The 12632-nt window shown below is 40.5% G+C and overlaps 1 protein-coding gene across 1 annotated transcript in view; it reads right to left on the bottom strand.

Annotated features, from left to right (window-relative positions):
• The window catches only part of Cntnap5 (contactin associated protein family member 5), a 954245-nt gene that overhangs the window by 163176 nt on the left and 778437 nt on the right, over nt 1-12632 (bottom strand). Inside the window, 3 exon segments of the mRNA XM_042054039.1 lie at nt 5608-5779; nt 6264-6434; nt 6602-6729. Of these exon segments, the coding sequence (XP_041909973.1) occupies nt 5608-5779; nt 6264-6434; nt 6602-6729 (471 nt within the window).

Raw genomic sequence — 12632 nt, 5'->3', positions numbered from 1 at the left:
CCACCCCACCCCCAATCCTGTGAGTGTATGTACATAGCTCTGACAAAACCATGGCTAGACTCCTCAAAATGAATAAATGCTGCAGTTCTCTTTAGCTGTTTTGTTGTTGCTGTTGTTTTTGTTTGATTTATTTGTTTTGTTTGTTTACTTGTTTTTTTTTTTTTTAGACGGGGTTTCTCTATGTAATGGTTACAGAACTTAACGTTGTCTGCTTTTTCTTTTTATGTTTGGGTCCTTATAAAAGTCTTTTTAAATGTTTTGATAACACTGATCTTTATTCAAGTAACTATCAAAATCCAATAATATGTAAACCACTCCTGGATGTTAAAGAATCAGTGAAATAACATTAGCAGAAACATTAACATTTATTAAGTGCATTGCACAAGCCAGAAATACTGCTAAGCATTTTCCATTATTGAATTCAGTTGGGCCTCAATACACACTTGACAGGACTATTTCATAAGTGAAGGAACTGAACACAAGTTGTCACAGTGGCTGGAAGAACTAAGATTTAAATCTCAGTAATATACTTTTAGACCTTTTCCACTTTTTGTGACATAATTCTTTACTAATTCTTTGGGAATTTCACATCATGCACCTAAATCCCATTCAATCTCCAGTCCCTCCATGACCCCCTCAATCCTGTGGCATCCCTCCAAGAAAAATGCTCCAAAAAGTCAATTGAAAACAAATAACAAATCACCTCGCTCCTCTGTCTTTCCAAGACCTCCTCATTCATCTTTGTGCCATTGGTTGCTGCAGTGTATCTCACTGTACACCAATTGGCCTCTAGCACACCAGCATCACTGGAGTCTCACCAAAACCCCTCACACATATCCTACTCTTGTCACAAGTCATGGAGATGCTGTGACTGTTGTTCCACAGGACCAGTCTCTTCATGCATTGCAGCAGGTCACAGATGGGGCAGCTGTTAGGGTGGACCAACCCAAGGCCCAGGATGTGGGTCTCTTTGGTAGTTGAACTACTGGGTCTGTTCCACTGGGACTGCATCCCTCAGGGGAGATGCAGAGCTTGCTTTCCTAGGCCCATCTCATTGGGGCAAGGACTCCTATGTCTATGGTTGGTGTGGGAAGTCCTTCTGTATGTGTGGTGCTTTTATTGGTTAATAAAGAAACTGCTTTTGGCCAATGACATAATAGAATGTAGTCAGGCTGGAAGATACAAGTCAGTGAGAAGCAATGTAGTCACCACAGGAGACAGACACCTCCATCAGAGCCAGCTGGAACCTTGCCAGTAGGCTGCAAGCCTCATGGAAAAATATAAAATAATAGAAAGGGGTTAATTAAGTTATAAGAGCTAGCTAACAGTATGCTTAAGTGCTTGCCAAGCAGTGATTTTAAATAATATAGTTTTCTGTGTGATTATTTTGAGTCAGGGCAGTTGGAAACGAATGAGCAGCCTCTGCCAACAAATTGGTGACCAATGTGGAACCCAAACCCATGACCCTGAGATTAAGAGTCTCTTGCTCTAAAGCAGATATAAATGTTGTAACTGTAATTTGTGCTTGATACCAGTTTTATTATATGTAATTTTACTATGTCAAAGTTAAAATCTTTTTTTTTCAGCATTCAGTACTTTAATTATGAATCATTCAAAGGTCAGTGCACAACAGCACAAACTAGACAAATGCCTTTCAGAGGACAGAAAACCATGGATGCCTATTTGATGAAAACAATATTGTAATGAGGAAACCAAAGATAGCCAAACAACTATAATAAATATTTCTAAAATAAACATGAGAATGACTAGGTTTTCTATCTCTGACCTAGTTAGAAAAGGAAGAGGGTGGAGTGGAAATGGATGGAAATATTTTCGGTTCTGCATGGGCTGTCTTTAATATACCTAATGTCACATAAAGGAGTAGCCAGCATCTAGTCAGGGCCCAGTCTCTGATTAACCACTGCGGCATTTCAAAGGTATTACCAGAAATCACAAATGTATATAAAATCTTTCTTTTTATTTAGACAGAAAATGGGAAGTGATGTAGGATTCCTCTCTGTAGCATTGGTTAATAAAGAAACTGATTTTGGCCAATAGCTTAACGGAATATATCCAGTCTGGAAAAGACATATAAAGAGAGTAGGCAGAGTCATGGAGAAGCCATGTAGCTGCCCGCAGAACACAGATTCCTCCACTGGAGCTCTTGGAAACTTTGTCGGCAGGGCCACGAGCCTCATGCAAAAATATAAAATAATAGGAATGGGATATTTAATATATAAGAGCATGCTAGTCATACACTAGAGTCATTGGCCAAACAGTGTAGTAATTAATATAGTTTCTGTGTGAATATTTCAGGTCAGGGCAACCAGGAACGAACGAACAGCCTCCAACAATACCTGGTGAAGGTGGGGGACATCTCTCCCATGTGGAAGGGACAGCTCTCCCATTGGGGTAGGGTCAACTCTCTTGCTATAGTATCCAGCAAGGTGCAGGGCCAAAAATCCCAGGGCCAGGGAAGGGCAGAGCCAGCTCAGCATGGCCCTTGGATTTCAACATGCAAAATTCCTATGAACCCTTGTGGCAACACTGAAAAGGGGCATCATCACAGACCTCAACTGTAGCAGGACCATAGATCCAGACATGACCCTTGGCAGCAGCCCTGTGTGGCAGCACAGACTACCCAGATTGGTATGTCCATGTGGCAGCATGGCCCTTAGACTTGAACATGGCTACAGTTTGTTGCCTAGACCCTGGACATCCATGTGGCCTTTGGTGTTACCATGGGTAGAGATATCTTGTTTTGATATCTTGTTAGAGCTTCTCCCCCTAATAACAGTAGTAACAAAAACAATAATCTTAATAAATTTAGGAAGTATGAGACCTTAGAGTTTGCTGATTTTATGTCTATGTATTTGTTTATTTTCTACTGCAGGGACTGACCTTGGGGTCTTATATATGCTAGCCAGTTCTTCACTCTACTACTGAACTGCATCTATTTTCAGGTCATACACTTAAAAATATTTAATGCAAAATGTTTGTGTTTTATAAAGTAATAATTGAGAGTATGATGACAGTAAACATCAAACAATTACATTACAGGTTTAATTTGTGTGGTTTTAAATAATTTAATGCTAAATTGAATTTTAAAAAAATGGTTCAGCCTGAAGGGCACAGTGAAGTGCTACAAAGCACAAACAAATTGGACACTGATCTGTAATTAACACTCAATCACTGGTGATTGTCTTGTGATAATATACCATAACATTGATTTTGGCTTTAATGAACGAAAAGGCTTCAGGGCCTGTTTTTTTGTTTTTTTTTTTTATAAATTTTACATTGAGGTTATTGTGTCCACACTGTGGAATGGGTGGTATTCAACCTGCTCTTCAGAATCTGACCAAGTTAGGTACAAAGGATTTTTATTTTACACAAAAATCTTAAGATCTTCCCCCATTAGTAGCTTGTGTCCTTGAACAATAAATGAAAAGTTACAGGAGACACTTTCTTTTCCTGCATGTAGTCTGCAACTGCATAAGAAACACTTAGCCGCTTCCCCACGTGCTGGAGACCCACAGACCCCTCCACCATGCCCTTCTGGAAATGTACTTGTCTTTTGTTGGAGAATGCTCAAATTTCCAATATCGGTGGATAAGATGCTTGCTTAGCTTTCAAGGGTATCTCATGGAGTTACATCACTCTGATACGGCCAATCACCTCACTCACACTATTGGAAAACGTCCACTTCACAAGGGTAGAGGGATGCTCAAGGACAAGCTCAAGTAAGTTGTGGTCAAGAGAAGAAAAAGAGCAAGGCGGGGGTACAGGTAATGGAGTCCACTTAGTGTAAGGAACCCAAAAGCAACAGAAAGGGCATCTGAAGTATTTTTAATGTTTATTTTTATTTAGTTAGCAGTGTGTTTGTGTATTCACGCATATGCTGGTACATAAGTGAGTAGGTGTGATCACTCATGTGTATGCACATTCATGAAGAGGCTAGAGGGCAATAGTGGTATCATTCCTCGGGATTCCCCCCAGACCTTGTTTTCTGACACAGATTTTCACAGGCTAACGGACTCTCTTGGTCTCCCCAAACTGGGATTATAAGCACACACCACTACACCACATCTGGCTTTGTACTATTTCCTTGAGACCGGCAGATGAAATTGAGGTTATCATGCTTGTAGAGTAAGGACTTTAGTGACTGGGCTATCTCCCAAGCACTGAATATCTGTTTGTTTACTTGTTTGTGTCTGGTTTTATAATCACGATTCACTAGTAATTCTAAAGCATGTTGATAATATAACATTCCCGCACCAAATGCATGTGCAAACACAACACAGCCTAAAGTCACTGTCAATTTTTAATAATACATTTGTGACTCTTTTTTTCCAGTTTATTTATTTTTTATTAAAAATTGCCATCTCCTCCCCTCCTCCTCCCCCCTTCCCTCCCCTTCCCTCCACCCACACCCTCACTCCCTCCCTCTTGAGGCCAAACAGCCATCAGGGTTCTCTACACTATGTTGAGTCCAAGGTCCTCCCAACTCCCCCCAGGTCCAGGAAGGTGAGAAATAAGTCCAATTTACTGCTTGTTGCATAGTAAAAGTTATACCCTAGAGAGTAGTTAGCAGACTCATAAGCTCCTCTGGCTCCATGAGAACCAGATGCGTGTGTTTGTTTGGAGGAGTGACAAGGCAGTGTCTGCCTTCCATCTGTATGACTCCTGCTTTCCTCTGTAGTCAGACTCTAACATGAGAGTCCACACAGTGACACAAGTGTCAACACAGAAATCAGAAGAGCTCAAGACATTGCACACCCTCCAGAGTTCTATCAGTGTCTACCTAATGAGGAGGAAAACCTATGATGAATTCTGCATTTAAATAGTTGCTGGAAAGATTTTTGATTACTTAGATATTTTGAAATCACTAGAATTGGGCCTGGTTAAAAAAAAGTTATGGAGAGTGTTATAATTTTTGGAGTTGAATATAAAAATGGTTTACTTTACCAAACTTGTCCTTATGATGAAAATTCTTTCCAAACTTTTTAAATATCTATGATTTTTTATGAAAAAAAATCATATCAAAATGAATAAAAATATTTCTTCTAAATGCAATTGAAGATAAATGGGCTAATATAATTTGTAGTTTTATTTGAACAAAACCAACTACAGGAAATTAACTTATGTGAAGTCATTGACAACTTTGCAGAAAATCACACTTATGGGCAGACTTCTAAAGTTCTCATTACTAAACGAGACTAAAATATTGCTATTTTTCCATTTTCATGAAGATTAATTAACCATTGAATTTTTTCTTTTTTGTGCTTTCATGTATTTTTGTTAGCATGCTGATATGCAGTGTCCCACTGTATAATGTCTTGTCATCCATATTTCTTTAGTGCCCGTTTGGCTTAATGATGGGTAAAGCACAGATCCCACAGATGGGGGTAGGGCTATTACAAAGGTGTAATCCATGCATTTAACCCTGCACGCACACTGCTGCTGGCAAGAAAGAGATGGGAAACTGGCATAAATTATCACTGACTCGTTAACACTCTCCTAATGGAGCAGGAGAAGAAACTGAGTGTGTGCATGCATGCGTGCCTGTGTGTGTGTGTGTGTGTGTGTGTGTGTATGTGTGTGTGTTACCTGGCCAAGATGTGCTCAGACTCTCCAGAGGTTGATGTCCAACTTTCTCCTAAATGATTCTCCACCTCATATTTTGAACAGAATCTCTCACTGAACTTGGAGCTCACCAATTCTGCAAGATGAGCCACAGGGCTCCACTTGTCTGTGCCTCCTCTGGCATAGTAATGCCTGGCTATGTTACGTGAGTTCTGGGGAACCGAATCAGGTCCTCAGGCTTGCATGTATGTGCTTTACTGGTTGGGCTGTCTTCCCAAAAAATGACTTCTGAAGCATGGGTACAGTAATAAAGTGGATCCCAAATATGAAGAGAATGTTCAATAGCAATCAGCCCTGTTTCCCATAGAGTGCATCCTGAGGCATGGAAACTTAAAGCAATAGGTAAGGAATAACGTTGCCATAATAGAGTGGAGCCTGAGAAAGGAATGCACAGATAATCCTGGAATGCACATATCCTTATGAAACAACTAACCAATAATGATCAAACATCATAAGTCATAACACATTAGCAGGGATCTGACAGCTTCAGAGCTAGTTTTATTGATAACAGGTTGATATTAGCTTGACACTAAAAATCTGTACTGGTGGCTGGTGATAGAGATAAAGAGAAGGCCTCTCTGTGCACCACTGACATCAAACTCATAAATGAAGGCACTTACAGCTCATTTCAAGTCGGATGAAGTCTTTAATGCCCAGGTTCTCTAGGAAAACTCCAGATAAAGCGGTGGTTTTAAAGAAGAAGGAAATGTCAGCACTGAATTCCGCATGGAAGGTAGGAAAGTGGAGGTAAGAAGCTTCGGTAGAAAAGGAGACAGCATTCCAATAGTGTCCTGTGAAGCAGAGAGTCCTTCACGATGAATTGTGTGTTCCCACCGGGTAGAGAAAACAATGGGCTTGTGGGTAATTTTTAATACTGGTTGGACACAAAGGAAAATGGAATAGGAACCCAAAACATCTGTGTTCATGCAATTCAGAAAAAGGGCGATGTAGTACTCACGGTCACCATAGCAACGCAAGGGGCCAATCCTCCAAGCAGCTTCTGAGTTTGATCTGTTGGTATCAGTGATAATTATCTGAGTTACAGGCAGGTGATCTTTGAAGGAAAGAAAGCCAGTATCCTTTGTCCTGAGAAATATAAATTTAAAGGGAAAAAAAGAAGGAAAAATGTAGATTATCTAGGGAATCTATGTCAAGAACCCTCTTTGCAAAGTGACTTGGATTGGATTCAGCCTGGCTAGGGTTGGGAGGAGAATAACAGAAGGCCTTTCATCTCTGGGCCTATGTGAATAGTTGGGATACCAATTACAGAACCCATGGCCTGCTTCCAAACACCTCTGGATTTTATATCTTCCCTAAATGTGCTGGCAGAAGCGCAGGTAGTTTACAAAGTTCGCTATGCTTATTGTGGGCAAGAGGACCCCAAGGCTCATTGCAGCGTTAATGTGACATTAATCGTCACTTCACTTCCCCATAAAAGAAGATCTGCTATCTGAGGAACTAACTTGAAGACAGTTAACACAATTCCCTCTCAAAAATTACTCAGAGGACATGGCTGAACCACCTGCTAACAGTTTTTCATCAGGTTAGAATGTTCCTTATCACCTTCAAAGTTGTGTTCAAATGAATCTTTATATTGGTTGCTTTTTGCTTTGTTCTTTAGGAGGACCTTGCTTGTTAACGGCTCTGACTTTGTTCTTGTTAATTATGCAAATAAGGAAGTACCTAGTTTTCTGTTTATAGGAAAGTTTAAAAAGAATTAGAGAAAGTCAATGTTTCCTCCTCTTTTAAAGCTGTGTTTTGGAATAAGGTGAAAATGGTACCACTTGGCAGAGCATAAATTGGAAGTAAAGCGTGGCATTGTGGAGCTGTAGAGATAGCATAAATAGACCAATCCGCTTGGTGTGTGAATATAAAGACCTGAATCCGGATCTTCTGAACCTAAACAAGAAGACCTTCCCTTTTGGAAATCGCTCGTAATCATAGGACTGGATAAGTGGAAATAGGTAGATATCTAGGACCTGTTAGCCAGCCAACCTAGCTAAATTGGTAAGTTCCAGTCCGATGAGAAACCTTGCCTCAAAAAATAAAAAAAGAATTCTCCAGTACCCAAGGGATAATATGGCCTCAGTATATGCACTCATAAGCATCTACACATGCATCAGTCCACACAAAATAAAAATGCACACACACACACACACACACACACACACACACACACACACACATCCATACACATACCAGGCCCACAAGGGGAAGCTAGAAAAAGGGAGTATAGAAGATGGGTGTTATGCAAGTATTCAGTGTGTGCATGTATGATATTTTCAAAAATAAAAAATAATGTTTGAAAAATAATAATATAAATTCAACTAAAATAAATAAATAGACATCGGCAGTGCAGACACTTCTAGGATGAAATTTAAGGAAAAATATCCACACACTTCTCCTCTGCAGCATATACCACTGTGTCTTCTGCAGTGTACACTACTCTGTCCTCTGCAGTGTACACTATTCTGCCCTCCGCAGTGTATACCACTGTATCCTCTGCAGTGTACACTGCTCTGTCCTCTGCAGTGTATACCACTGTGTCCTCTGCAGTCTATACCATTCTGTCCTCTGCAGTGTACACCGCTCTGTCATCTGCAGTGTACACCACTCTGTCATCTGCAGTGTACACCGCTCTGTCCTACACTGCTCTGTCCTCTGCAGTGTATACCACTGTGTCCTCTGCAGTCTATACCATTCTGTCCTCTGCAGTGTACACCGCTCTGTCCTCTACAGTGTACACTGCTCTGTCATCTGCAGTGTACACCACTGTGTTCTCTGCAGCATAAACCACTCTGTCCTCTGCAGTGTACACCACTCTGTCCTCTGCAGTGTATACCACTGTGTCCTCTGCAGTGTATACCACTCTGCCCTCTGCAGTGTACACCACTCTGTCCTTGCAGTGTACACCACTCTTTTCTCTGTAGTGTACACAACTCTGCCCTCTGCAGTTTACACCACTGTGTCCTCTGCAGTGTACACCACTCTGTCCTTGCAGTGTACACCACTGTCCTCTGCAGTGTACACCACTGTGTCCTCTTCAGCATATATCCCTGTGTCCATTTACAGAAGTTGACACTGCCTCAGAGGCACATAGTCATTGCCTAGGGTCACAGGACAGAAAGAGCAGGAACCAAGTCATGTTTTTGCTTCCCTGGTATCTGTCTTGTGTTTAAGTACACACATTAGGGTAAATAGTTCCTAGTTCTGTAGTGTGGGTGAGTAATATCTTTTTGGAGATGCTTGGTTTGCTGTGTGCACATCTGAATAGCAGCTTGCAGAGGATTAAGTGAGATTTGCAGCTACTCGTCACAGTGTCTGGTCTGTATTAAATGCTCAGAACTAGTCTCACTGACACTTGACTTTTTTTCTTTGTCCCTAAACTATTCTGTGGCCTCAGTCAAGACAACTTATTTCATATGCATCCAGCTCTGATCTTGGATTTGAGATTTCTTGCTACATAGCACATGAGGAAAATTAAATTTTAAGATTTAGAATTGAGCTCATGAGATTTGGAGAAAACACTCAATAATTTATCAAGGTTATAAATAAACCAAATGTCCACCTTAACCCTTACCCTACAGATCTATTAAAATACAAAGAAATATATAATATAATATTTGTAACTTGAGTGCTTTTTTTAAGAGTCATTCAAATGATAAAACTTTGGTTCAGTTAAAAAGCACACTATATGTGTTGCATAGACAGAGAGAATAGATTTGCCTTTTGGTTAAAAAATATTCACAAGTAGAATTGTAAAGCAGATCTTAAACATCAATGATGAACTAAAGACAAAATTTCATTCAGATGCTCCTCTGAAGAAACCATGACATGCTATGTCATGATACTCCATCCCATTTTTATTTTCTGGATGCTCATGCTGGTTTCTGATGTCAGTGCATTAATGCTGAGTTGTGCCTCCCTTAGATTCCATGACATCTTGTCCACATCTACTTGATGAACTTGTATCAGCATATTGGCATATACAAAAAGCATGCTAAGTATAAAGAAGCTCTTCCAAATAACACAGGAAATTTTACATTTGGTTTAATAGTATAATTCATATTATCAGGAATGATTTCTATCTGGAAACTTTAAACAAGAAAAATAACCCAGGATCTCTTCCTAAAGAGTGGTATTTTTCACAGTGAACGTAGTCTTCTTTCATCAGTTAAGACAACCACCCCTAGGCCAACCTGATACGAATCCTCAAAGCTGACTTTCCTGAAATACTAGGTAGTAGAAAGTTGATGTCTGTACCTAAGACCCACACTGGAGAATACAACTGGTTCATGCCAGTGACAGAGAAGGATGTGCCATGAGTGATCTTCAGATGTTGAGTCTCAATTGTGTGCCATACAACCTCGCAGTTTCGCCATTTACCCTGTTGATGCTCTAACCAACAGTGACAGCATCCATAGGGGTATTTACTTCTAGCACTACTGGTCACTTCTGTTTTCACATATAAGCTTTGTTAAGCGAATGGCCATTCTGAAATTCTTTCTCTCGGGTCCAGGATGTGAATTGGAGTGACCAGTTTGTGAAACCAAGAGTGGATTCCTAAATATGAACACTTAGTGTGGGGCAGATGTCCCACTGGCAGAGAGCAGTTCCTTCTGGCTGGAAGCTGGTGTAGCACCATGAAGTCACTATCTCTCCCAGAAACTGCTAGATGCAAAGCAACAGCCCTGAGTCCTTGAACTGTCATCCTAGATTGGTCTCTGGCTGACCATCCTCATTTTGTTCACACAGGCTTTCTCCACACACAACACAATTCCATTGATTGGGTTTCAGTTTACTAATTTCAAATCATTTTCACCACTGACTCCCTGAGATTACACCTGGGTCACCTTGGCAGATGCTGTGGGAGACCACAGCCTCCTCAGTTCCACACTAACAGCCCTTTTGCTGCATTCAAACATGCATGTCTAGCCACTGCATGGTGAATTTACCAGAAATACCATTTTGGAGTATTTTAGACTTCTGAGTTATCTCCTTGCTCCATCCAGAATTAGAGAGTTGAAGGAAATTTCATTACTCTAGCATGGTATTTCTTTCTTGGTGTTAGTCCTTTGAATTCAAATATATATTAATTCATATTTTTCATAAACATAAATTTAATATACAAACCAATGTTGCCTCTTATAATTAATTTAAGACTTTGTAATATTACAAAAAATAATAATAAAAATAACCGCATACTTTTTCAAAGCTGACAACATGCCACATGTGGTAGATATGAAGATTATTTGTTAACTCAGTTAGCAATCTCCAGAGATAGCTACCCCACCTTTCTCCATTTTAAAAAATGAAATAAGGACCTAAATTTCCAAGAGGCTGAATGATTTAGAGTCTCTAATTAAGAGATGACAAATGTGTGATTTGATTATCCTGCTCCATAATAAAAATTTAGTCAGGGATTTATTACAGTTAACATCCAGACTGTGACATTGCTAGTAGAAAAAAAAAAAAAGACTTTAGGAAAAGCCGTGTGTGCTAAACGCATGAGGAGCTCACAATATGAGTGCTATAGATGTGCGAAGGAGGAGCATTAGTTCTTTCCCCATGCATAATGAAAATTATGTGCTTTGAACACAGAGCCATTGGGATTATCTCAAGTAAGCTGTGTGCTTTTCAGGGGCTGTGGAAACACAACAAAAGAGATGACTTTGGGCTGGATATGAGGAACAGACTTCTCCATCAACTATGTCCTGAGCCTCACCTCATCAAGGGCTCCAGAAAGTTCTCTGGAAGAGGCTAATGGATCTCTCTGGGTGGGACAGTATGAGATTGGTGAGTACTTGCCTTCCTCACCTCCCTGCAGGCACATGAGTTACTTCACTGATTGGTGTAATGAAGTCCCTGAAGAAGACAACGCATGAAAGGAAAGGTTTATTCTGGCTCCCAGGTCAAGGGAAATGTTCCACAAGGTGTCAGAAGCTTCAGCCAGTAATGTGCGAAACAATCCCACACCAATTTGGATTCAAAGGGCTATTTATTTCAGTGGAAAACTTACAGAACACCGTCTCCTACAGGACAGCCAGAAAAGGAGTCTAATTGCTGGAGCAAGAGAGTGAGCAGAGGGCTGCTGCTGTTTTTTAAGAGAAGAGACCACGCCCCAGTGGGCTGGTATCTCAAAGGCTATTGGCTGAAGGAGCAGAAAATGCTCCTGCAGCACCTCCCCTTTTGTTTAAGTAAGAGTGATTGTGTCTCACTACCACAGAATTCTAAGATTAAATTAAATGTCATTTTCTACAGCTCTTTAAAGAGGTTGAAGATTATTTATACAGAATATAATCTCTATGATTCTAAAGAACCTGATTCTGTAACATGAAGGGGCCTGCTTGTTGGGGTTTATGTCCTGCCCAGTTCCCCACAGCCATCAAGTCCCAAAGAAAATCACACAGAGATCTACATAAATTATAAAACTGATTGGCCCATTAGCTCAGACTTCTTGCTCTTATAACTTTTATCAACCCATTATTCTTTTCTATGTTAGCCACATGGCTCAGTACCTTTCTCAGAATGGCAGCTCACATCTTGCTATTTCAGTAGCCTGGGCAGAACTGCAGAGGGAGCTTCCTGCTTCCCAGAATACTCCTGTTCTAATCGTCCCACCTTTACTTCCTTACTTCCTCTCTGGTTGACCCACCTATACTCCCTGCCTGGCCAATCAGCATTTATTTAAAACATGAGTGACAAAATACAGACAATTCTCCTGCACCAAGTCAGCTGGCCACAGTACAGTCAGAATGCAAAGACATGAATGTTGGTGCTCAGTTCACCCTTCCCCTTCACTCAGTGTGGACCCTCAGGTCATGGAATGGTCTTTGGCTCTCAGTTGACTTAATCATACTTGTCTCCTGGGTGACTCTAGATCCTATCAAGCTGGTTATCAGCACACATGCTGTGCTATTTTATCAGTGAATGGGAAGTTCTCTACATGCTCTGAAAGACCAGAGCAGCCCACTTGGTATTGGATCTCT

Source organism: Arvicola amphibius, chromosome 12 (genome assembly GCF_903992535.2).
Source record: "Arvicola amphibius chromosome 12, mArvAmp1.2, whole genome shotgun sequence".
Classification (NCBI taxonomy): domain Eukaryota; kingdom Metazoa; phylum Chordata; class Mammalia; order Rodentia; family Cricetidae; genus Arvicola; species Arvicola amphibius.
The sequence above is the reverse complement of the archived record's forward strand: the minus strand, read 5'-3'. Positions and strand labels throughout refer to the sequence as shown.